The sequence below is a fragment of the Panthera pardus genome, unplaced genomic scaffold (assembly GCF_024362965.1).
Source record: "Panthera pardus isolate Hobbes unplaced genomic scaffold, ASM2436296v1 HiC_scaffold_25, whole genome shotgun sequence".
Lineage (NCBI taxonomy): Eukaryota > Metazoa > Chordata > Mammalia > Carnivora > Felidae > Panthera > Panthera pardus.
In genome coordinates, this window is record NW_026526821.1 from 35,310,144 (window position 1) to 35,334,792 (window position 24,649).

The 24,649-nt window shown below is 40.1% G+C and overlaps 1 protein-coding gene across 12 annotated transcripts in view; it reads left to right on the forward strand.

Annotated features, from left to right (window-relative positions):
• PLCB4 (phospholipase C beta 4) overlaps positions 1–24,649 on the forward strand; it is a 420,803-nt gene that overhangs the window by 371,879 nt on the left and 24,275 nt on the right. For all 12 annotated transcript variants that reach the window (XM_053890434.1, XM_053890428.1, XM_053890431.1 and 9 more), the window contains 4 exons: positions 12,745–12,833; positions 13,384–13,534; positions 18,541–18,590; positions 18,724–18,789. In XM_053890434.1, coding sequence (XP_053746409.1) covers positions 12,745–12,833; positions 13,384–13,534; positions 18,541–18,590; positions 18,724–18,789 — 356 coding nt within the window. The remainder of the gene's footprint in view (positions 1–12,744; positions 12,834–13,383; positions 13,535–18,540; positions 18,591–18,723; positions 18,790–24,649) is intronic.

Genomic DNA, 24,649 nt, shown 5'->3' on the forward strand with positions numbered 1-24,649 from the left:
CCTGCCTCCCTCTTAGCATTCTTGTGAAGTGCTTATCATTACGGTATATCCTATAGCAAGGCTCAAAAATGTGTGCACACACGTATGTGTGGCTAACAATACAATAAAATCAATAATTTCTATAGTAAGCTGGAACACATCCCAGCTTTGGGGATTGGGAGTTATTTTGTGGGTTGTTTTTGTTTGTTTTTGTTTTGTTTTTTAATAATGCTTGAGTCTCTGGTGGGAATATTTTCTCTAATCCTCAGCTTTAACAACCCAATTGCAGATTCAAGAAGTGATGTGAGCCATGAGGATTTTTTCAGTCACAAAATAAAGACTCCTTCTTCCTCCTCCTTTGTTTTTTATTTAAAAAGGAAGCCTGTATCAGAAGCCAGAACATACTGTAGCTGATTTAAGAGCACAGAAAAGAGGGGTGTTGTGGGGCTAGTAAATGGATGAGAAAAGAGACGGGGGACCTAAAGAGTATCTTTAGGAAGCTGTGATGTCCATAAGCATCAGCAGATGAGTTACATCATGTTCCAAATACTTGAGCTTAGACAGCAGGTGGTGTATACCACCTAATACATTTTAGAAATGGTTGTATAAACAAATATGGTGGAATACTTAAGGATTTTCCTTCTGCATGGCTTATTTTTCAAATGGAACTCTCTAATTCATTCCAGGGAAAGGGGAAATTGGACTAGAAAAGGGAAAGCATGATTTGTTGAGTTCCTACTTTGTGTCAAGAACTCTCTATAGAGTCCAGAAGTTGTTGAGAAGGGATGTGGACACATGTAGTTCTGTGCTAAAGAAACATCTGTATTTATAGTGCAGCTCATTACCATTGTCAATATTTGTGTACGTACTGATTCAGAATAATCCCTTTAAAAAATAGTCTCACATATTTTTTTTTCCCAACACATCATTATAGTCATTTCCTTTTTATCAGAAGCATTTGAAATTTCTTTATTGTGTTATCATGTGTGGGATTCCACAGTTGATGTCTGAATCTCAGATTTGACATTCAAAGACTTTATTCAGAATTCTCTGGTCATTTCTCTTATAGGTTAAGAAACTGAGGGCAGACACCCTGAGGACTTACTTAAGGGACTTACCTGAGGATAACAACATAAGAATATGAGAACCATCTTTTTCTAAATTTTTTTATTTTCTTTATGGCCTCTTGACTTAAACAGTGTGTTTTTATTTCATCTGCTTAACTAAGCTCCCACATTCAGATATGAACATTTATGTGCTGAGCCACGACAATAGGAAATCTGTAGACTCCCTTTTCTCTAGAACATTGAAATTCTATGTTGATTCCATAGGAAAAGGTTCAAAATGAAACCGTATCCTTGCACACTAGCATTTTCTAGGGGAAAAAAAACTTTTTTATGGCTAAAGAAAGATAATATGGATTTATTCATTCCACAAATATGTTTAATAGGTCTTATTCTGTAAAAGGCAAAGTAGGTAAAATATGTATCAGAAAAGAGATTCTGACAGTGCAAAGAATGAAGGAAGGGTCATCCACTAAATCCACTGCTTAGAGACAGCTCTGTTGCCATATTGGTCCCTTCACTTTCAATCTCATGTCTTCTGTTTTAATTAAATAGATCTTACTGTATATACTCATTTGGACCCATTACTTCAGAGAGTTCATTTGTTTTCACTTAATAGACCATATTTTTCCATGTCATGAAATCTGTATTATCCATAATTTAGTTATTGATAAACATTGAAGCCATTTCCGTTTTTTCTTATGAATAATAATGTGTAAAGCTCTGGAAATATTCATGATTGTTTCCTGAAGATAAGTTCTTTGAAGTGGAAGGAGTCGTATGTGTATTTAAAACTTCAGATACAGATTGCCGGATAACCCATCAGCAGGGTGTGAGCTGGAACTTCTGTTTTTTGTTTTTGTTTTTGTTTTTTTATTGTTTATTTATTTTTGAGAGAAAAAGCAAGTGAATGGTGGGAGGGGCAGAGAGATGGCGGGGGGACCAAGAATCCTAAGCAGGCTCTACACTGTCATTGCAGAGCCCAGTGTGGGGCTAGAACTCACAAACCGTGAGATCATTACCTGAGCCAAAGTCAAGAGTCGGATGCTTAACTGACTGAGCCACCCAGGCACCCCAGAGCTGGAACTTTTGTTAACATTTACTAGTTTCATCAGTAAAAACAATTTCTTAGTGTATTCACTTAAAATGTTTTTCTCAAAGGAAAAGATGTAGTCAACAATTATTAATTCATACCTACTATATGGGTAAGAGATATAAAGTTGGAAAAGTCACGTACACTTATCCTCAATTTTCCAGCCTTGTACACATATACATGTGCACATATATAAATAAGTATAATCTGTTATATTTATCCGTTATGGACCTTGAAAGATTGGACTAATCCGTTTGGACCTTGAAAGATTAATCACAGCAGGAAGGTAAACTAACCTTCCAGACAGAGAAGCAGCCCAAGCCAAGGCCTTCATAAGTAAAGTGCTGGACTTATTTATGCATTCTGAGGAAGCTGAAATACAGGGTACATGGTGCTAAAACCAAAGTTCTGTTCCATGTTTGAGGATGTGTCCTCAAAAGCCAGTGTTACTTGGCAAGAGGAGTGTGCTCTTCTTGTTGAATAATTTTGACCCCTTAAGGAGAATATGCACATTTTCAGGACACTAAGTAATTTGATAAATTATATTTTCTCAGCTTTTAGGTGAGGTCACTTTGTCCAAAACCACTCTACTAGTTTAGATTAGAAAAGTAAGACTTTATTTATGCCTGACCAAGCTAATGCAATCCCAACTTTTATAATTCACCAAATATTTAGCCTAGGAATTATGTATTTCTTTAATCAGATAGCTAAAAACAGACAAATTTTTATGCTATAATTTCATGCAGCATTATTTGTATAAAAAAGATCAAAAACAGCTATATCCATCAGTAGAGACTGGTTAAATGTGGATGGCCATTCTCTAGAAAACCATACATCTATTGAAAATAATGACTTAGATCTCAGTGTTCAGGATAGAAAGATGACAGTGATTTAGTACCAAGAGAAAAAGTAAATTGCAAAATGATCCCATTATTATTTGCTAAGAACCTTTACCATCTTTATACATATGCTTAAAGTGCACAGAAAAAATTCTGAAAGGATATACACCCAACTTTAAGAGTAGTGATCTCTTTGAGAGTGGGGGTAAGAGATGAGTGGCGCCGGCCCACTCCATTGGGTAACGTCCAGGAACATCACAGAGAACACACTATCCAGTATGGTGGGACTTCACTTATCACTTCTGGGTCATTTAAGTGAGCATATGTAACCTCTGTAAATTTTTAAAAATTGTATTTTGCCCTATTTTTCTATAAAAGCAAGGTAATATGAAAATGGCACAAGGAGAGTTTAAAATATGTACATATTTATTTTGAATTGAGAAAAAAGAAATAAAACCAAAGCAACCTATTATCCTGCTACCTAAATAGTTCTTGATAACATTTTTAAATAAAAGACATGAATTTCTTCAAAAAGTATAAGAATATAAAACACAAAGCATATCTGTGTATATGTTAATATGTATATATATAAATGTAAGGTTTGTGTGTATATATGTATGTATGTATCACAAACATACATTTCCCTTTTAACTTAACCCAAAAAGATAATCCAATATACCATGTTCTGTGCTTTACTTTCTTTACGTAATATATCATGGAGCATATTCCTGCCAATGCATATAAGGCTTTTGAGTTATTTTTTAAAGGTTATATAATATTCCATCATATGTATATAGCTCTCTCTCTCTCTCTCTCTCTCTCTCTCTCTTTTTTTTTTTTAAAGGAGGCTTCATGCCAAACATGGGGCTTGAACTCATGACCCTGAGATTGAGAGTCCCATCCTGTACTCACTATGGCCAATTCTGGGTTCTAAGAAAAATTTTATTTTTCAGTAATGGTAGTAAAATTGGCATCTCATCATTTTTCAATTTGCTAATTTAAAATTATGAATCAGACTAAGTGTATCTCGTGTGTTTCTTGCTCACTTGTATTCCTTTTCCCTTAAAATACCTCTCTAGTACCCTTCGTGGGCTTGTTTAAATTGGGTTTCTCTTTTTTTGAAGTAATTTTTCAAAGTAAATTTTAATTACAAGTTCTTTCATAATTTCCAAAGCGGTCTCAAATACGTCTCAATGTCTAGATAAACTTCTATGAAGGTAATGGTTGGGGATTTAAACACTGTCTATCGTTCTTGGCCTGCTGTTTCATGGAGGCTGCTTAGCAGGTACGTGAGGATGCTGGCTGGAGCCCCCACGGCTCATTGGCTGTGTGACCCGGAATGAGCTCTGCAGAACATTTTACCCTGTAGTGTCCTCATTGAGGCTCGGGGATAACAGCAGTCCCCAGCTCATAGGTGAAGATCTAGTGAGTTCTTGGTACAGTGCCCAACCATAGCAACCCTTCCATTAATTTCTTTTCATTTCTGTTTATTTTTAACAAGCTAAAGAAAAATCCACCGGTTACATTTTCTTCTCCCTAACTTTAAGACCCTTTACTTTGCTGCAGTAGACTATTTTGTCATAAGCAGTTCACCATCATAAGAAAAATCTTTTAATTCCATGCCTACTACAAAATTTTAGAATTCTAACGCATTAGTAATGTGACCATGATTTTCTTTAAGCACCAGCAACTCCATGTTCTATATAGTTTTTAAATGTATTTTAAGTTTCAGTAATGTTGGGTGGGTGGCATCATTTTATAGAAACAAGAAAAATGTTCCTTAAAAGGCTTTTCTAAGTTAAGAGATTCCTTAGGGGGAGGGCTTGGGCATTGACAGGAGCTTCTGGTCACTTACTTATTGGAGTTCTGTGCTGTGAGGTCACCAGGGGATGAAGAATCCCTCCTTACAGAGACAATTTGGTACTTCTGCAATTGCCCATAATTACTTCTGCCTTCATGCATATGGTGATCTTTAGACACCTTGAACTCTGGGCTGCCCCAGTTCCCTCCCAAAATGATTTGAGTCTTGACCCAGTATTTCCCCCTGACCCTTTTCCTCTCCTGTCAGTTTCCGGTTTTCTTTCCTTGCCCTGTCAGATGACAGAGGCAGGGAATTTAGTGCAACTGCTTCTCCTCCTTGCTTTAGCAAGAACTCCCATGACACACAGGAAAAATACAGAGCAAATATGGCTGCTCCAACTTCGGAGCTCTCTCCACAGATGGTTCTGTTCCTAAGCTGCATGGATGTAAAATGTCCCTGGGCTGAAGAAGAGAGATGACATCTCTTAACTATCAGAAACTGAAATTTGATGTGAAAACAGGCAGTAACATTTAAGACAGGGATGACTAGGAATGAATCAAAAAGGCTCCATTTAATTTCTTTAGTATTATTTTTCTACTAAACATAGAGTAAAATAGCCCTCTTGTTTACTCCCACACTCATACACAATAGGAAAGTGCTAGGCTGGGTGCTAAGGTCAGTTTTCCTTTGTCAAATCCAGTGAGCCTTGGAGACATGGGGTTGTCTTTGCTGCCTTATCTGTAAGTGCAAATGCCATGGACCTCAGCGCTTAGCCATTGTAGCGGCCTTATCACTGCGAGCCACTGCTGTTTGTGATGGGAAGCAGTTCCAAAGCAGATGGCAATTAAATGAGCATTAGTATTTCTCTCACCCACTGTTGTTTTTGATCATTTGTATATCTTATTACTGAGTGGTAAGGGGAACAAATAAGAGAGTTGATGCCATGCTTCCAGAATATATGGCACATCAGCATTATATTTAAATGTCACTCTGAGATGTGTTGCGTGAGCTGCTCGCCGCCAGTTCCTTGAGCAGTGCTTATCACTGCTCCTAGAGCTGTAGGTTTTGTCTTCTGCACCTAGGCCCTTTTGTGCAAGGAAAGATGAAGTAGCCCTTTTGTTAATTTGCCTGTTCCTCCTTTCTGCCTGCCCTGTGATTAAAGAGCCATCATGGGGCCTGGGGGTGGGTGTTTCTTGCTGTCTCTGCCCAGCATCTTACAGGGTTGTTTTCCAAACCTTCTGCAAAGATAGTGGGCCGCTTCTTACATCACATGGTTCAAAAGGAGGAAAGTTGTTAATCAAGATGCCGTTGCTGGGCCATGATCTCAGGATTTTCTGATAGAGTGAAAGGTCGCTCCATTTCCTCCTCTCCCTTGTGGATGCTAAAACACTTTTTTTCTATCAAACATTTGTTGGAAAATTGATTCGCGTTGCAGTGGTATCCATTATCATGGCTTCCTCTGAACTACAGAATATGTTGGTAAGAACACCAAGAAGAAAAGCTCCAGAGAAGGGGGCAGGATGGATTATGGAGAACTGGCTCAGGAGTTGCCAGGTGAGGTGAATTTAAACAGGCTCCTTATTACATCATTCCTAGAAATGTACTGTGGAGCCCAAGAAGAGGAGGACGCATAGGCATCTCCCAGTGTTACTTAACCACAAAGTCTTCCCCCACCCCCACCTACACCTAACATATCTCTATGCATTCTAGAAATGGAATTTGGTCAATGATTAATCATTTGCTAGAAGGTAAGAAACCTCATCTAAAATCATAGTTATGGGATTTGTTGATCTTTTTTAGCATTGCTTTGCAGAGATCCGGGGAATGTATATTTTTTCTGCTGCCTTTACCTCTTGATAAGATAGAAACCGTTGAGGGGATCACAGGAGAGGATCTGAGCCAAGAGGGGGCCATCTAGGTGCCATGGTTGGTGTTCATCACCAAGGCACTCAAATTAAATGCCTTGAGAAACAACGGTTAAACAAGCAAACAGACAAAGATGGACCTCCCTTATAAAGACTGCAAGTATCTGGAAGTCTGTGCTGAGGAATTGCTACCTTCTTTTCAGTTCTTGGGGATGCTTAAATTGATGTTTTCAACTCGGGAAGTGAGGAAGGGTGGGTGGGAGGGAAGGAGGAGTGAAAAAACGAATATACATGGAAAGTCTTCACCACGAGCAACCAGACTTTTGGAAATGGCACTCAACCTAGAAATAGTGGGTTTTTTTCCTTAAGTATAAATAAGTAAAACTTCTGTTAAGTTCAGAAGAAAGAAGCAAATGAGAAAAGGCAGACTGGTTCTTTATTATTTGTTTTAAGTTTGTTTATTGATTTTGAGAGAGAAAGAGCATGAGCAGGGTAGGGGCAAAGAGAGTGGGGAGAGAGAGAATCCCAAGCAGGCCCTACTCTGCCAGTGCTGAGCCCGACACAGGGCTCGAACCCATGAACCACAAGATCATGACCTGAGCTGAAATCAAGAGTTGGACGCTTAACCAACTGAGCCACCCAGGTGCCCCAGACCGGTTCCTTTTTGAAAAGAAAGGTTCCAGAGCCTGTGCCTTGACTTCCAGGCATCTGGGAAATTTCAGCTTGCCCTTGTGGGTTCTGTAGGGTCAGGCTCTTGCATGTGCAGGTCTGTACCCTGTTAGAAGGTCAGTGTGCCCTGTCCCTGGACACGCCTAGCACACAGGTCAATGTTGATCAGCATTTCAACTTCATTCTTGCCAGAGGGGATTGTCCTGTGGAATAGAGAACTACGTAACCAGCCACAGTGCTCCCCCAGTACAAGGGGAGGATGCCCATGAAATGCCACATTGGCACCAAAGAGAGATAACAGGTCTACTTGAATATGCAAATCTTTGGCCAAGAATATACTCTCCTGAGCTGAAGGAAGGAAAAATAACATTTTCCAATAGAGTTATACAAGCATATTAGAGGTATGAGATATTTGAGGGACAGCTTCTCATTCTCTGGTTATAAATTATTTTAAATGTTAATAAAAAGTGGTTTCCCTTTTTGATATGCAGCATATTTATATATAAATGTATATATAATATGTGCATGTATAATGTGTGTGTAAATCATTCTTTAAATGTCAGGTATATATATGGCTTTAGTCAGAGGAGAAACTAAGTTACAAAAGGAAAATTACCTTAAAGAGGCCTCGTCAGGTCTTGACTCTCTAATCCTAAGCCCTTTTGCTGAAAAATTTTGGTGGAACTATCCCACTGGCTGCCCTCTGCGTGGATGTATTACTCTAGCTGCAGCATGAGCACCTGCCACCATGTGGCAAAATCCCGTGTCCTAGAAGTATCTGATTTATTCAAAATTGCGAAGAATGAAGTGCTTGTCTCAAGTAACCTGGTAACCTAAGCCTTGTTCCAGGTATTTTATCTTTTTGACATCATCTTTTTGTCCCATGTGATTCAGTTTGAACAAGCCTTATTTCTACTTTGCGTATTTTTGTTGCCATTTGATCAAGAACACTATTGAGTTGTATATTATAAAAATTTTAAAGGTATATGTAACTGAAAAAGGCATCTCGTTTAAACTCAAATAATAAGGCACGATTTCAGAATCCAGGAACATAACTCCCCAGTGGCTTCTAGAATTGTTAATATTGGTAATTGAAGATAGGTTTAAGTAATGATATTTATCCAACTAATGGATAAATCTGCAGCATCTTATTTTGATGTATAATTTAGGCTATATCTACATAATCCTACAGCAGATGGCTGATCAGAAATCTCAGCCAGTTTGTCCTTGTAATACAAAGCAATATATAGCCTAGTTTACTGTATTGTGTCATGACTGTATGTTATAAAATATAGCACCTGTATTCAAGATCAGAATTGTACACAATCAACCCTCAAGGCTGGGATCATGACATAGCTGCAAGAAACAGGAAGAACACTGTGGGATTCAAAATATCCTTTCATCAAACCATGACAGGACGTTGGGGCGGTCTCCAGGGGCTGATGGATGGATGCTCCCTGTTAACAATGATAAAGCCTGTTTTATTTGAAACATACACCCAAGAACAGAAGATTCATTCACTGCCATAACTTCAAGCTGAAGACGATTCACATATGTTGTCTACCTTGGATTCGGCTCCCTCTGCCTTTTGTAATTCCTGCATAGAAATTCCCAACTGACCAATGTTGACCCATAGGTAGGGACATCTCTACACCCCTCACGCAGCAGGAAGAAGTTACTGAAGCTGAGACCTGTGCCCAAATGCCAAAGATCTGCCACTGTCGATCTGTCAGGGGGAAGTATAGAGTCCACTTTTAGGCAACAGGCTTGAGCAATGAAAACTTGAGCAAGGCAGAAGGGCCCCCAGCGACCATCACCAAGCCGATGCGAACGGGCTCATTACGTGAGCCTCCTCAAAATAGCTATAGGCCCTAACTAACCAATGGGCTACTTAAAAACAAGCACAGTTATGAGAAAAGGGAAAATTTCACACTTTCCTATAAGCCCTCACTCTGCTCTATAACTGTGGCTCCTCACCATCACCTCCTCCTCGCAGGCAGTCTCCTTTTTGCTGTCCTGCCCACTGCTCCCTTGCAGCGTATTCAATAAATTTCTATCTCCTTAATAGATTTTTTTTAATCAGTTACCATTGGTAATCAAATTTGCCACATGATGGGAGACTTGAAACAACAGAAGTTTATTCTCTGACAGTTCTGGAGACTAGAAATTTAACATCAAAGACTTGGCTCTTGGGGAAATCCTTCCTTGCCTCTTTTGAGCTCCTGGCAGGCCTTAGCATCCCTTGGCCTGTAGCTCCATTTCTCCATTCTCTGACTTCATCATTCCCTAGCCTTTTTTCTCTTTGTCTTTGTGTGTCCTCTTCTCATCTTATAATGTCACCAATCATTGGATTTAGAGCCTATCCTAATCCCTATCGCAGTCTTTAACTAATTACATACCCAAAGACCCTACTCGGAAATAAGGGGACATTCTGAAGTTCCAGACAGTCATGAATTTTGAAGGGCATTTTTGAACCTACTGAACCCTCTTAATTCTGCTGTACTTTCTTAGTACTTGCTCCTTCCATTAATTATTCTTAAATAACTATTTTAAAGCTTATTAGGAACATATCTTGTTATCAAGTATATAAGTTGTATCTTATATAGAGATACATATCTCTTATGTATCTGAATCACTAATTTTCTGATAAAAGAAAATGCTAAATCTGTTTTTGTACTAACCTATTTCTTGCAAAGTCATCTTTCATAAAAAGAAAAAAACTTGTGGGGCGCCTGGGTGGCTCAGTCAGGTAAGTGTCCGACTTTGACTCAGGTCATGATCTCCTGTTTTGTGGGTTTTAGTCCTGTGTCAGGCTCTTTGCTGACAGCTCGGAGCCTGAATCCTACTTCAGATTCTGTGTCTCCCTCTCTCTCTCTCTTGCTCTCGCTCACTCTTGCTCTCTCAACAATAAACATTAAAAAAAGAAAAAACTTGAAAGTCCATCTAAATACCTAGCAGTAGAGAATAGTTTAGTACATAAACTCAATGGGACATTATTCATTCACTAAAAGTAATTTTTAAAACTATACAGGTATAACATAATAAATGAGAAAAGACAGATTGGGTAATTTCAAGTAAACCATACAAGATATGTATTCATGTGGAAAAAATTACACAAGAATATACAAAAATGAAAGTAGCTTGGTTAGTTTGGATGGGTTATGGATCATTTCACACTCTGAGGTCTTTATTGGTTTTATAATGGGCTCTAAGTGATTAAAGCCCTATGTGTTATTCCTACTGGAAGGACTACTAGTAACCTCTCAGAAATGCCATAAACACCCCAGGCCCTCAAACTAATGGTATACCATTAAGGATAAGCAAGTGCTTGTTTCCTAACAAGCCGGCCCTATGGATCATCTACTGAGATGTGCTGGTGGGAAACCAAGGCAAAGTATATCCAATGTGGGCACGTGCAGGGAGGCCTACACCAGGTAGGTTTTCTCCAAGTGAAGGGCAGGGGGTTCGGTGGGCATGGTTTGAGTTTCACCTTGCCCCATAACACTGTAGACAGGTGGAAGGAGGAGGCATTTTGGAGTCAGACACAGACGGACTAAAAGCCCTGAGCCAATTCAATGAGTTTAGACCACAACAAGTGGGACAGTCAGGCTTTATCTGCGCTCATGTGACCCATATGCAGTCACAGTACCTCCCCTGGAGTATTCTTAGAAGAAGAGAAAGTCAAGCCTAAATGACACATCAGGGAAACATTGATATTCAGAATGTGGGGCATTTCATAGGCTACCTGGTCAGTCTCCTCAACAAATCTATGCGTTGTGAAAAATAAATAGTAGCAGAGACTAGTCTAGATGAAAGTAAATTTAAGAGACATAGTTATCAGAGACCTAGAATGGACTCTATCTTGATTCAAAAAAATTAATTGTAAATAGGGAACATATTAAGATGGGCCATTTATTATAGTAAGGAATTCCTGCCAACTTTGTTGGATAAAGTGTTGGTATGGTTGGTTCTGAAAGAAAACACCCCTTTTTAGAGATGCGTAGAGAATTAGAAATGAAATGCTGTAATGTCTGGAATTTGCCTTAAAATGTGTCAGCAGAGAGGAAAAAGAAAGAAAAAAGGAAGGATGATAGATGAAGGAAATGTAGTAGACTGTTTATAACTGTTAGGTCTTCATCAGTATATGAGGGGTTATTTTACCTTTCTCTCCACTTTTATGTATCTTTGAAAATGTTCATAATAATAAGGACTTAGAAAGGTAAATATTTTTCTGGAATATTAACTTCCAAGAAAATGATTATCTCTTATTTTTTCCTAAGCAAGATTTAAGAGCTAATTTGTTCACATTCCCCATTAGGAGAAAAAAGAGTTCTTAAGGACATAAGTGATAACTGGATTTAGACCTTCTCATATACCCTTGGTAGGAGAAAATAAATTGATGCAACTTCTTTGGAGGTCAATTTGTCAGTAACTACCAAAAGAACAAATACCCTTACCCATCATTCTAACCTCTAGTCATTTATGCTGTGGACATTGCAAATGTATGCTCAGAAATGTTCAAGGATGTTATTGCAATACATACAAGAAATAAATAACAATATACACTGGCTGTAGGAGTGTCAGGGAAGGAGATTTTTATATTTTATATGTTTGTTTATCATGCACATGTACTTTCTATTACAAAAAGGAAAAAAATTAAACAAAAATTATCTTAAGAATGTTATAAGGAGCCTGATTTTACTGGAAGAAATTGACACACATACAATTTTTGAAATTGGTAAATTATGTACTGTTTTAAGGTAATGAGAATAATTATTACTTCTATAGTATTGGTAAATAATGCAAAATTACATGAGATTCTGCTAGAAAGTACTTGAAACTCTTCAAATGACATTATATAAAAAATGAAGTTTTACTGTTTTTAAGTGCCAGGTGTATCTGAGAAAATGCTGGGGAAATACTTCATTTTAACTACCATGGAACCAAAATTGGCTTTAAATACGTATTAGCCTTCTTATCTAAAATTAAGACTTAGATACTGGAGGTACCTACTGTGTGCCAAGTTCTTTTTACATTTATCATTTCACTGAATGCTCCTAGTACACCTTCAGAGTGGGTGGTATCAGCCCTGATTTTCGAATGAAGAAACACAGTTGAGGACATGAATCAACCCACTCAGAGTCACACAAATTAGTCAATAACCCAGGGCAATTGACTTGCCCTGCCACACTGTCATCGTTATTCGGGGGGAAACCCAAAGAGAGAAAGTCATCTGGCCTTTGATCCTTGCCTTCCCTTCTTTCTTGTTTCCTGTAACTGGATGTGTTTTCCAAACTTTGTCTTATTTCCTAGGAGAAGGTACTTAACAGAAGACATAACCCGGGTCTAGGATTATGAATTGTTTATTAGCTGAATTTTCTTGGGTGTTTATAGTAAGACAGAATCAACAGCTCATTGGCTTTTTCCCCCCCAGATATTGTGGATGCTTTATCAGATCCAAAGAAATTTCTTTCCATTACGGAAAAGAGAGCAGACCAAATGAGAGCTATGGGCATTGAAACTGTAAGTAGCAGTTGACTAAAGACAGCCAAGTTGGGGAATTTTGGTGGTCAGTGATGATAACAGCAAGAGAAAGTTATAAGTTAATATAGCAAACTTGAGTGTTTTTAAAACTGAAGTCATCAAGTCAACAAAATAGTTTCAAGGGACTGTAAAAGTGTAGCCTATTTAATAAATGGAAATCGATGACGCTTTGAGGAATGTTTAAAATACAGGATGCTTTTATGATACACTATAATACCCGTTAACCCAACTCAACAAATTAATGAAATTGACATTTACATTTCTTTGTTGTTTATGAAAGTCTTGCATCCCACCTTCTCCCATTTCAGTGCACACTTGTGTTGTTTGTTCTTTTGTTTTTAAAGTTCCCTTTACCATACCCTGCTTGTAAAAGAGTTGCACCTTTTCTCCTGCCAGGCAAAGATCCATTAAGAGAGTTGTAGGGAAGTTGTTGAGTGGTTCAGACTGGATTCAGTAAGATAGAGAAATCGCCAGACAGTTGAACGTGAGGTGGCTTACATCCGGGTTAACACAAACCTTTCTGTTCCAGAGTGACATAGCAGATGTGCCCAGTGATACTTCTAAGAATGACAAGAAAGGAAAGGCCAACACTGCCAAAGCAAACGTGACCCCGCAGAGCAGCTCTGAGCTCAGACCAACCACCACGGCGGCCCTGGGGTCTGGAGTGGAAGCCAAGAAAGGTAAAGGGGAGGTGTTTGAGCTCCTTGTGTGTTCTGGAAATTTTAGAGTCTTTTTGAAGGGTCTTTCTGAAGATCATTAGAGTTGCTAGTACTGCTCATTTTATTGCCCTATAAAACCCCAGAGCAGCAAGCTTTCTTGCAGATGGGACCAACTGCTTAATCTTCCTGAGTGTTTAACAGGGAGTCAACATTTGGATTTCATCTGCTAGATTCCTGCACCTTAGGGCACTGGGTACAATATCTGTAGTTTTGGGAAATGTTTGAATTCAGTCTCCTTGATGAAAAGAATCCCACACAATGAACTTCACTAATTCATCCCTGTGCTCTTTTGACTACCAGACAGGCAGTGGGCTCATGAACCAACAGAATCATCATTGTTCTGATATTTCCAGATTCCCTTATTGGCAGTTTGCCCGCATGGGTAGATATTGAGCATCCATGATTATTTGTGAAATTATCAGATGGGCATTTGAAGACCAATTCGATATGGTTACCTGTGGGTGAAATAAGATATCCTCAGAAGTGTCACCACAAAGAATTATGTGCCCCAGGTGCTAATATTCAGCTGGTATGTAGGGACACAACCATATTGGTTATTTAAAGTTGACTTCCATGCTTACTGGCTGGGCTTTCATTCTGATTGGATGGTGCCCATCCCACACGGTTAATTATACATTTTGAATGTCCTCCTTGATCATGAATCATTTACTAAACTCATTCTTCTTACTGTGATAAGAATTTTTTTGAGTGGTTTTTTACTCAGTATGTATATTTCCCACTTACGTGTGAATTCAGTGCCCTCCATGTTAGAGAATCAAGTTGTACCCTTAACTACACACAGTGCTACAGTTTAAGGTAAGAAATGACAGGCTTTTCCAAACCATGGCAGCATAGTAATTTAGCAGGAAACTAAGAGTGCGTGGAGCTTTATATAACAAATTAGAAAATGAGACTGCACAAAAGTAGCCCAAATTGTGCTTTGCCTGCAGCTGTTTGTTCTTCCCTGGAGATATAAGCAAGCCCATGATACAGGCTTTAGGCATTCCATTCCAGTACTGGTCGTTATTAACATTAGCCATTCAAACAGAGAGAGACAGTAGGAAATGGGAGAGTTTTTGTTTAAAGTGCTTGTATCATGCCCCCTAGTACATAAAGACATTAGTAATTTTAGTAAGTCAAGTGGCCTGAAAAATTGCAGTATGACCAGTTTACAGAAGGCAAAAGCAATCCTAGTTCTAGAAGGAATATGTTTGTGTTTAGAACTGTCTCACCCCTGGTTTCAAACAAGATACGAAAGAGCCAAGCATTTCTCATCTCCAGTCCAGTCTCTTCAACAGGCGCCCTGAGAAAGAGGGTCTACATGCTGTTTCCTTCTGGCCTTTATTTAGGAAAATTGGAAATCTACTGTATGTGACAAGACCAGGTTCTGTGAGAAATGCCTTCACATCTTCAGGGACCTCATGTGGCTAGAGGGGTAATGTAAACGGGGTCCCACACAACAGCCAGGCCAGGCAGTGGTCAGTGAGAGCTGATCCTTAGAAACAGGAGGGGAGAAGGCGTCCCTTCCAGCAAGTGTCCCAGAGAAGACTTATAAATGAGATCCCAATTGAGCTGGGCCTTGAAACTTAGATCTGACTTGAATAGAAAGTAATGAAATGCATTCTTCTCATGGATATATTGAATCACTATACTGGATGTTTGGGAATGCCTACATAGGGAAACCATGAGCTAGATGAAGTTCATGGAGAAGATTAATGTACAGTTTTGAAGGACATGTGTGGAGGTAACCATGCTCAGCAGAACCTGGTCTCAGTGAAGGGCTTATTTATTTTATTTTATTTTATTTTATTTTATTTTATTTTATTTTTATTTTATTTTATTTTGCATGGTGGCTTTTAGAAGAATGGCATAGAAGTGAAAGAGGGAAGTTTGTGGGTTTTCTTCCTACTCCTATCTATGAACGGGGGAGTCAAGAAATAAAATACTCCAGTGACCTTTGTAAGAAGAGGTGTCATTTGTGAAAGCAAGCTTCTTCCATAAGACAGAGAACTGTCTTAGAGTGCCTGGGTGGCTCAATCAGTTAAACGTCCGACTCGGTTTCCATTCAGGTCATGATCTCATGGTTCATGGGTTCGAGCCCCGCATCAGGCTCTACGCTGACAGTGCAGAGTCAGCTTGGGATTCATTCACTCATATTCTCTCTCTCTCTTTCTCTCTCTCTCTCAAAATAAATAAACTTTTAAAAAAAGACAGAGAGCTGTCTTAATTTGGGTCATCCCAAAGCAGACCCAAGGTTTCAAATGCAAGTAATTTACTGGGGGGCGGGGGGGGCAGGGTACAGTGTACACAGGTAGGGGCTTGGGGAGGTGACACAAGGTAGAGAAGGTAGCCGGTAGTCAGAGTGTGTTCAGGCTCCACAGAGGCACCTGGAACTCAGTGCCCCTGGGAACATTCTGAGGGCTAGTGTTGGACACTAACCTCAGAGGCATCCTCCTGGATGAGCAGGGGAACATATACTTTGACTACAGTCAGCCTTTTGTTGAGAGCTCCCATAGGAGGGATCAGTTCCCTAATGATTTTAGGTTGACCAAAGGGTGGTAAAGCATGTTTTGGAGGGAGAGTCCTCAGGTAACTTCCTCAGGCAGGAAAATGCAGGTGCTGGCAGTTGAAAGTCAACTAGAGTGGCCTGATATAGAGAGAGCAAGGTGTACAGGTCCAAGCCAAGCAGCATTTGCTGTGGAGGTGAGAAAGTTCTAATGGTTTCTCTTAGACACACAGCCAGACAGCAATAACTGCACCAATGCTGCTTGATTTTCTCTTTAAGAATAAGGAATCAATAAAACTAAACTCCTAGTTGATCTACAAATTACAGCTTAGGAGAAAACGAGTTATTTTTGAGCTTTGTTGAGAAGAACAAAAACTTTATGTAGTAAACCTCCATTTAGCCAAAATCTTTGGTGCCCAAAGTGTAGTGCTTAACCCCACTTGCACACCAGGGAAGCTCGTAGAACTGCACTGGCCAGTGTAGTAGCCACCTGCCACATGTAGCTATCCAAATTTAAACTTAAAAATTAACCCTTGAACACCTCAGCTGCACTAGCCACATTTCAGGTGCCCAACAGCCACATGTAGCTAGTGGCTGTCCGTTGTTGGACAGCTCACATGTGGAACACGGCCCCTGTCGCCAAAAGTTCTATTAGACCCACTTCTGAGGCCAACAGAGGGAATTGAGCATGTACCAATCCTGGTTCTGTGGAGTGTGAGTTTTTCCTGGCTAAATCCTTTATAGGAAGTATAATTTTTACAAGTTGTTTCTGTCTCAAAAAATGCAGAAACCAAGTTCGTGTTCCCATAGGTTCCTGTCCATAATGATTACTTTAACCAAGACCGAAAAAGAAGTCTCACTGGACTGGGTCAACTCTTTATATAGCCCCTCCAGGGATCTTGCATGCACCCCAATACTTTGTTCATTTTATAGAAGAGAAGACAAAGCTGGGGAGCCAGGATTCACGGCCTCTCACTCTTGGCAGTAAAGCCGGGAGTTAGCTTGTACGTTAGACTTAAGAGGTCAAAGAGCAACCCTGTGGTCCCTGGACACCCTTATCATAAATGTTCTAGATCACAGGACTGATTCCTCTTAGCCATGACTCCTTTTCCCACTTCCTCGCCCTCACATGGGCTGTGTGCATCTTCTTAAAATAAGTAAAACTGAAAAACAAGAGCCTGGGACTCAATCCTACCTTTCTTGATTGAGTATCTCATACCTAATTTTTTGGGATTCTAATGGAAATCAGTTATAGTACAGAGCACACATTCATTTTGTTTGTCTAAGATGAAAATCTGCAGTCAAACAGAAAATGTTTGGGGATCCTTCTACCACTGTGGTTGCCATGACGACACCTGGCCTAGCATCCTTCACTAGCAGGATAATTTAGTATGTTACTCTGGGTCCTTAAGACAGCATCCTGTGAAGAATTCACTGGTCCATCACACAGAATAATAGCTGTTATAAAACAGTTTGAATTCAGGATGTCCTGTATGTTGAAGGCATGGCTGTGCTCAATAGCATATTGCTTAAAAATTAAATTTGGTGAAAGAAGCTGGGGAAAAAAATATTTTGTTCTTTGACGATGAGGTGAGAAAAGAGCTGGGAGGTAGTTGACTGGTATGATATACAAAGATAAAAGTAGTGTTAATAGATGCTGTGGTTTAGCACCCCATCGCCCCAGCTGCTATGTGTATTGGCTGATTTTTAATTTTTTTAATGTTTATTTTTGAGAGAGAGAGACACAGTGTGAGTGGGGGAGGGAGAGGGAGACACAGAATCTGAAGCAGGTTCCAGGCTCCGAGCTGTCAGCACAGAGCCTGATGTGGGCCTTGAACTCACGAACCATGAGATCATGACCTGAGCTGAAGTTGGACGCTTAACCAACTGAGCCACCCAGGTGCCCCTGTATTGGCTGATTTCAAATCACAGCTGCAACCCTCTCAGAGGACTGCCCTCCCAGACTGTGGCGGTGCCCTTGTCTGGGAACACCTGGAAGGTTTTGTGCAACCTCTGAAGCCAGTGGCTATTATGGGGTTACAAAAGTCCAGTCTTCTTACCTTGAGGTAGAACAACTCCAGAGGGCTATGTACTCTAAAGAGCTCTCTGAAGGGTCAGGCTGAGGTTGGATTTCCCCTAGAAATACACCGTACCTTCTTCCTCTGCCCTGTTCTGCTTCTCTCACTGCCCTGAGTGTTTCTCTTGAGCACCTTTCCCTAGTAAGTCATGTGCACAAGGAATTCCAACTCAGGCTCTGCTCGTAAGGAACCTGAACGAAGATGATAAGCATGCCAACTGTCTATTTAATTGCTTTGTAATAAGAAATTAAGATGCTTATATCCATAACCATCCACATAAAGCTGCTTCACTGTCTTTAGATGAGATTTCAAAGTGATGAATTTTGTATTATCAGTTATTCTCTTTAATTTTTAATACACACAGTGCTTTAATTTTTTTTAAGGTATCGAACTTATCCCTCAAGTGAGGATAGAAGATTTAAAGCAGATGAAGGTAAAATTGCTCATTTTGCAAGCACTCTTCCATTACCTATATTGGTGAAACCAATATATTTTTGTTTCTCACCAGATGTATTCATTGTGGCTACAAAAAAATTGATTTTGGGCCCTCTTTGCTTCTTCCACAGGCTTACTTGAAGCATTTAAAGAAACAACAGAAGGAGCTAAATTCTTTAAAGAAGAAACATGCTAAGGTACATTGTGCTGAGCGTGTGTGCATACGTGTGTGTGATTTTGTTTGCTGGTTTGTCTTTTAGCTCTCAGATGAAAACCTCAAGCTGTTGTTCTGTGTGATGGACCAGTGAATTCTTCACAGGCAAAAACATGGCTTAGAAACTGACACCAACCAACTGGGCAGTAGTACCTTGATCTTAACTGGTAGGAAATGAGGTTTAAAAATAGAATCTATTTGGGATTGGTTGTCACTGATTTATAATCTGCATTTCTGACATTTACCTCAGAAGCATAACAGAGCTTCACCCATTTAAAAATTGTTTAATAATCATGGGGCACCTGGGTGGCATAGTCAGTTAAGCATCCAGACTCCTCTCTACCCCTCCCCCAGCTTGTGTGCTCTCTCCCTCCCCCTGCGCCCACTCAAAATAAGTAAATAAACTTTAAAACTATTTAATAATCAGACTTTATCCAAGAGTCTGGCTAGGCTAGAGTCAGTCTCTGGCTAGAAGCATCCAAATCCCCTGGGTTACTGGCAAGTCATTTGCCACACACAGGGCATGGAGGGAGGTGCTAGCCAGCCCTGACTCTCTCACCCATGGCTCCTAGAGAGAGGGCTTTTCTCACTTGTCCCATTATGTAAACTCTGCTCAGTGACCTACTTCCGAAATAGAGTTGTTTTTTCTCTTCGCCCATAAGAAGAGGTTTTTTTGACTGTGATCATGAGAAATTCTAAGAGCTGGTTGCAAATTTAAGAGAAGAGCAGCAGCTGGTCTCAGGAGTTCTCGTGTGGGCTGAACACTTCACAGCACTCCATCATCCTGCTCCCAGTCCCTCCTCACAGAGAAAGGAGGAAAACACGATACCTCTTTCCTTCCCAAGATGGATCATGACAGCCACTGGGGCTGGAAGGGTAATGTGTGTGTTCCTCCGTTACAGGCAGCCGGAGCAAGAGAAACTTAATTTCTTGAAAGGACTTCTGAGTTCTTTTAAACTTATCATGAGTTCTACTTTGTACTGTGACTCAGAACTCAAACCGAGGCATGTCTCTAGAGCTGGACTTGAATGGCCTATCTTCTAATCACTCTGGATATTAAAAGCACAAAGCTCGTGGGGCACGTGGGTGGCTCAGGCAGTTAAGCATCTGACTCTTGATTTCAGCTCAGGTCATGATCTTGCGGTTCGTGAGTTTGAGCCCTGCATTGGACTCTGCACCAGCAGTATGAAACCTGCTTTGGATTCTTTGTCTCCCTTCCTCGCCCCCCGCCTCTCTCTCAAATAAATAATCATTTAAAAAATGTTTAAATTCAAAGCTCGTGGCCCCAATTTAAGTTTGTGCTGCTTTGAGAAATTCATCCCATTCTTGGCCTAGTAATATTCCCTGTATTATTTAATGGATGGTTCAGTGCATTTGCTCCACAGACTATTTGCTCCTAATTTCATGAATAAGTCCACTGAGTAGAATTCCTTCTTATTGCCCATAGGGGAGACTTGCCACAGATTTTCAGAAGTGTAGGAGACAAAGCTGCTTAAAGCAGTGTTTTCAATTTTGTTGGTCGTTGGCAACAATCTAGAGTATGGAAAGGCAGCAGAAGAGAGGGAGAAAAGGAAATAAGGAAGAATGCAACGTACCTTTGATTATTAGGGATGGAGTTGGTAGCCATATGGTAAGGCATCATCCCCCAGATTTTCTTTCCATTTAACTTGGATCTCTGTCATTGATGCTGACATCTCAGGGGCCTGTGGGCTCTTTGGAAACTTCTACTTTTAACCTCACCCTCATTAAATATTTCCTTGAGGCATGACCAGGAGACATATACTGTGACATAATAAAAATAATCATGGCAGCTAGAATTTTTGCATGCAAAGTATTTTCCAGATGCTGTGCACAGAACTTTATATATATCATCTCATTTAATACTCTCCACCCTATAAGGCAAATTCTGTTTAAGTCTCCATTTTACATGTGAAATTAAGAAATTAAGGATTAGGCAGGTTAAGGGATTGAACTAATGTCCCAGCATTGGAGAGCAGCAGAGCCAGAATTTGAACCCAAGCCATCTGACTCTAGAACCCATACTCTTACTTCATTATTCTGTGAAGGATGTTAGATGCTTTAACAAGTAAACAAGTTCCCCTCGCTGCAGCAAATGCAATGGCAGCACACAGCTTGTTATGAAAATCCCCATCTAGTTTGGACAATGTCAGTACACTGGTTACCTGTACAGCTACTGAGGAAAGATGATCCTCAATTCTTTAGAACTTGACCTACATACTACTGAGAAGGATTATCTGTTGATATCCTTCTCTGAACCTTTGAGTCCAGACTGACTCAGGTTGGCAAACATGCCCGTCTGCTTCATCAGAAAAGTGCCCAAGATGGTGTCTTCGTCAAATTGGCGTAGGCTGGGTGGCTTAAGCAACAAACATTTATTTCTTAAAGTATGGAGGCTGGATGTCCAAGGTCAAGTTGCAGCAGATTCAGAGCCCCCTTTCTGGATTTGGGATAGCCTCCTTGCTATGTCCTCACATGGTGGAAAGGGCTAACATTTCTCTCATGTCTCTTATAAGGGCACTAATTACATTCATGAGGGCTCTGCCCTCATGACCTAGTCACTTCCCAAAGACCCCCTCTCCAGATTCCACCACGTTGGAAATTAGGGCTTCAACATAGGAATTTGGAGGGGAGACAGAACATTCAGTCCATTAATAGGTGGAAAATTACTTTTCTGTGAGACAGTTTAGAGCTGACCTTGGTGGATCTTCCCCTCAGACAACACTGCACTTAATTCAGCCAAATCCATTTCTTCGCTCTTGTTGGCAGGGACGCCTCCATGTTGTGTCATAACCAGTAGATCCCAGATGGCTGAAAGACTGTACGTTGCCTTCATTTGTAGAAAACAGAGGAGCTTCTTGGAGCCCCATATTATAATGGAACCAACACCTAAAAGAAGATTTTTAAATCTCCCTAAATCCGCAAATCTGAATTGTGTGGACCTTCATAACTGCGTTAGGGAGCATTTTTTGGAGGAAGCATTCAAAATTCCTTAGGTTGAGCGACAGAGTAAATTGACATGGTAAAATATTCCATGCTTGCCTATTGCCTTTCAGAGTGCTTTTCAGAAGTATTTCTGAGCAGGGCAATGCATTTCACAGCTTGTTTTCATATCCTTATGCACCACAGAAGTCCATGTTACAAGTGTGTGATTATAAGCTTATGAATGAATCCCTTCTCCTACATTCGGTACACAGGGGACCCACTTTTTTATTCAGACTGCTTCGGCAGCGTAATTTATGAATTCTGAATTCTGTAGTGTTTTTATATAAAACTAATAAGGCTAACATTTATTTAATGCCAGTTTTGTATTACACATTTTATATACATTCGCAAATCCTCACAGTATCCCCCAAACCCAAATGACACTGCCCACATTCTAGACATGAATAAAATGAGGGAGGTGAGTCCCTTGCCTAGAGTAATATAACTAGTTAATGCTGGTAACGAGCCTCATTTGCTTACTTTGAACGCACACCTTTTACAACTCACCACATTATCCACATTTATTAAAAATGCACTCCAGGGTGGCTCAGTTTGTTGAGCGTTTCACTCTTGATTTCGGCTCAGGTCATGATTCCAGAGTCGTGGGATCGAGCCCTGTGTCGGGCTTTGTGTTGAGTGTGGAGCCTGCTTGGGATTCTCTCTCTCCCTCTGCCCCAGGATGTGAACTAAAATTCTGACTCCAGAACTCATGCCCCCCTTTTTTTTTTTCCAAGTTTTTGGAGTATCATTGGCATGCAATGTTAAATTAGTTGCAGCAGTGCAAGGTAGGGACTTGATAAGTTTATATACTGTTTTGTGCTCACAACAAGTATAGCTACATCTGTCACCATAAAAGGCTATTATGGTACCATTGAGTATATTCCTTATGCTGTACTTTTTATTCCTGTGACCTATCATTCTATAACTAGAATCTATCTCTCACTTCCATTCACCCATTTTGCCCATCCCCCCAACCCTGTCCTCTCTGGCAACCATCAGTCTGTATTTATAGGTCTGATTCTGCTTTTTGTTTATTTATTCATTTGGTTTGGCTTATTTTTTTTTTCATGTTTGTTTATTTTTGAGAGACAGAGTACAAGTGAGGGAGGGGAAGAGAGAGAGAGACACACAGAATCTGAAACAGGCTCCAGGCTTCGAGCTATCAGCACAGATCCCAATGCAGGACTTGAACTCACCAACCATGAGACTGTGACCCAAGTCAAAGTTGGACACTTAACTGACTGAACCATCCAGGCGCCCCTGTTTTTGGTGTTTTTAGATCCCACATATGAGTGAAATCATATGGTATTTGTCTTTCTCTGACTTATTTCACTTAGCATAATATCCTCTAGGTCCATCCATGTTGTTGCAAATGGCATGATCTCATATTTTTTATGGCTGCATAATATTCCATCTTACGTATATGTTTATGTATACACACACACACACACACACACACACACACAGTAACTCACCCTACATCTTCCTTATCTGTTTGTCTACCAATGGACACCTGCATTGCTGCCACATCTTGGTTGTTGTAACTATAGAGATGCGTATATGTTTCTTAATTAGTGTTTTCTTTGAGTAAATACCCAGTAGTGGAATTCCATTACCCCTGAATTTTCACACATTGATTTTTCTTTCTCACATCTTCTTGGTGGTCTTAGTAAAAGGTTTTTAAGAGCCATCATGATTCTATCAGGACACAAATATCTTGGCTTCCTTTGGAACTGTTTTTTTCAACATATGATCCTTGGGCCAGGAGCTGGAGGCTTTGTAAAAAATGCATATGCTTGCATCTGAGACTTAGTTATAATCACCAAGAAGAGGCCTAGTAAATAAATAAGCTCCTCTCCTTCACACATTAAAATTAAATTTTGAGAATTGTTTCTTTAGGAATATTATTTGGCACTCTTCATTGTCCCTTGACCCCTAGTGGAACCCCCCCTCCACTTGCCTTCAAGCTGTAGACCAGTCCTCCTTAAAAAAACAGATTTTGACCTGTTGTCAAGCGAGAAAAAATACCCCCAGCCTTTTTGTGAAACATCTATAAACCCTTTTTAACTGTTTTGAAGCAACCTAAGATGGGGCTGAGATTTGCTACTGTAAGGCCTTGGGTTATAAAGCAACTATTGAGGAGGAAACCTGGCCCAGGCTGTACCCTGCCAACCACAGCATCCATGCATCAACCTTAGCAGTTGGCAGCTAAGAGCAGAGGCTCTTACCTAGTCCATATTATTACTGCAGGGACTTTCCACTCTTACACATCAGCTGAGGTAAATAATGCCACTTCTTAGACCTACAGGGAACCAGAGAATCCCAGTGGCTTAAGACACAAATGTAATATGCAAAAGAAGTCTTGTTTTCAAACTTGAAGGTTAACCACAGGATGGAAGAGGAATTCTGGTGTAGGAGGATCTATCACTTGCAAGAGAGCCACAGAAATAGGCATGTGAGCTGCTTTTAGGATACTAAGAGAAAAATCAGGGATAATGACCTTTGAGCCTCAAATGAGATCAGGATGCTAGCTAACATGCCTAGATTTTAGAAAATGGCAGGGGTCAATGGCCATTGTTTTTGACCCTGTGAGTGCAGCTGACAATCAGACTTTTTTTTTTTTAATGTATGAAATTTATTGTCAAATTGGTTTCCATACAACACCCAGTGCTCATCCCAAAAGGTGCCCTCCTCAATACCCATCACCCACCCTCCCCTCCCTCCCACCCCCCATCAACCCTCAGTTTGTTCTCAGTTTTTAACAGTCTCTTATGCTTTGTCTCTCTCCCACTCTAACCTCTTTTTTTTTTTTCCTTCCCCTCCCCCATGGGTTTCTGTTA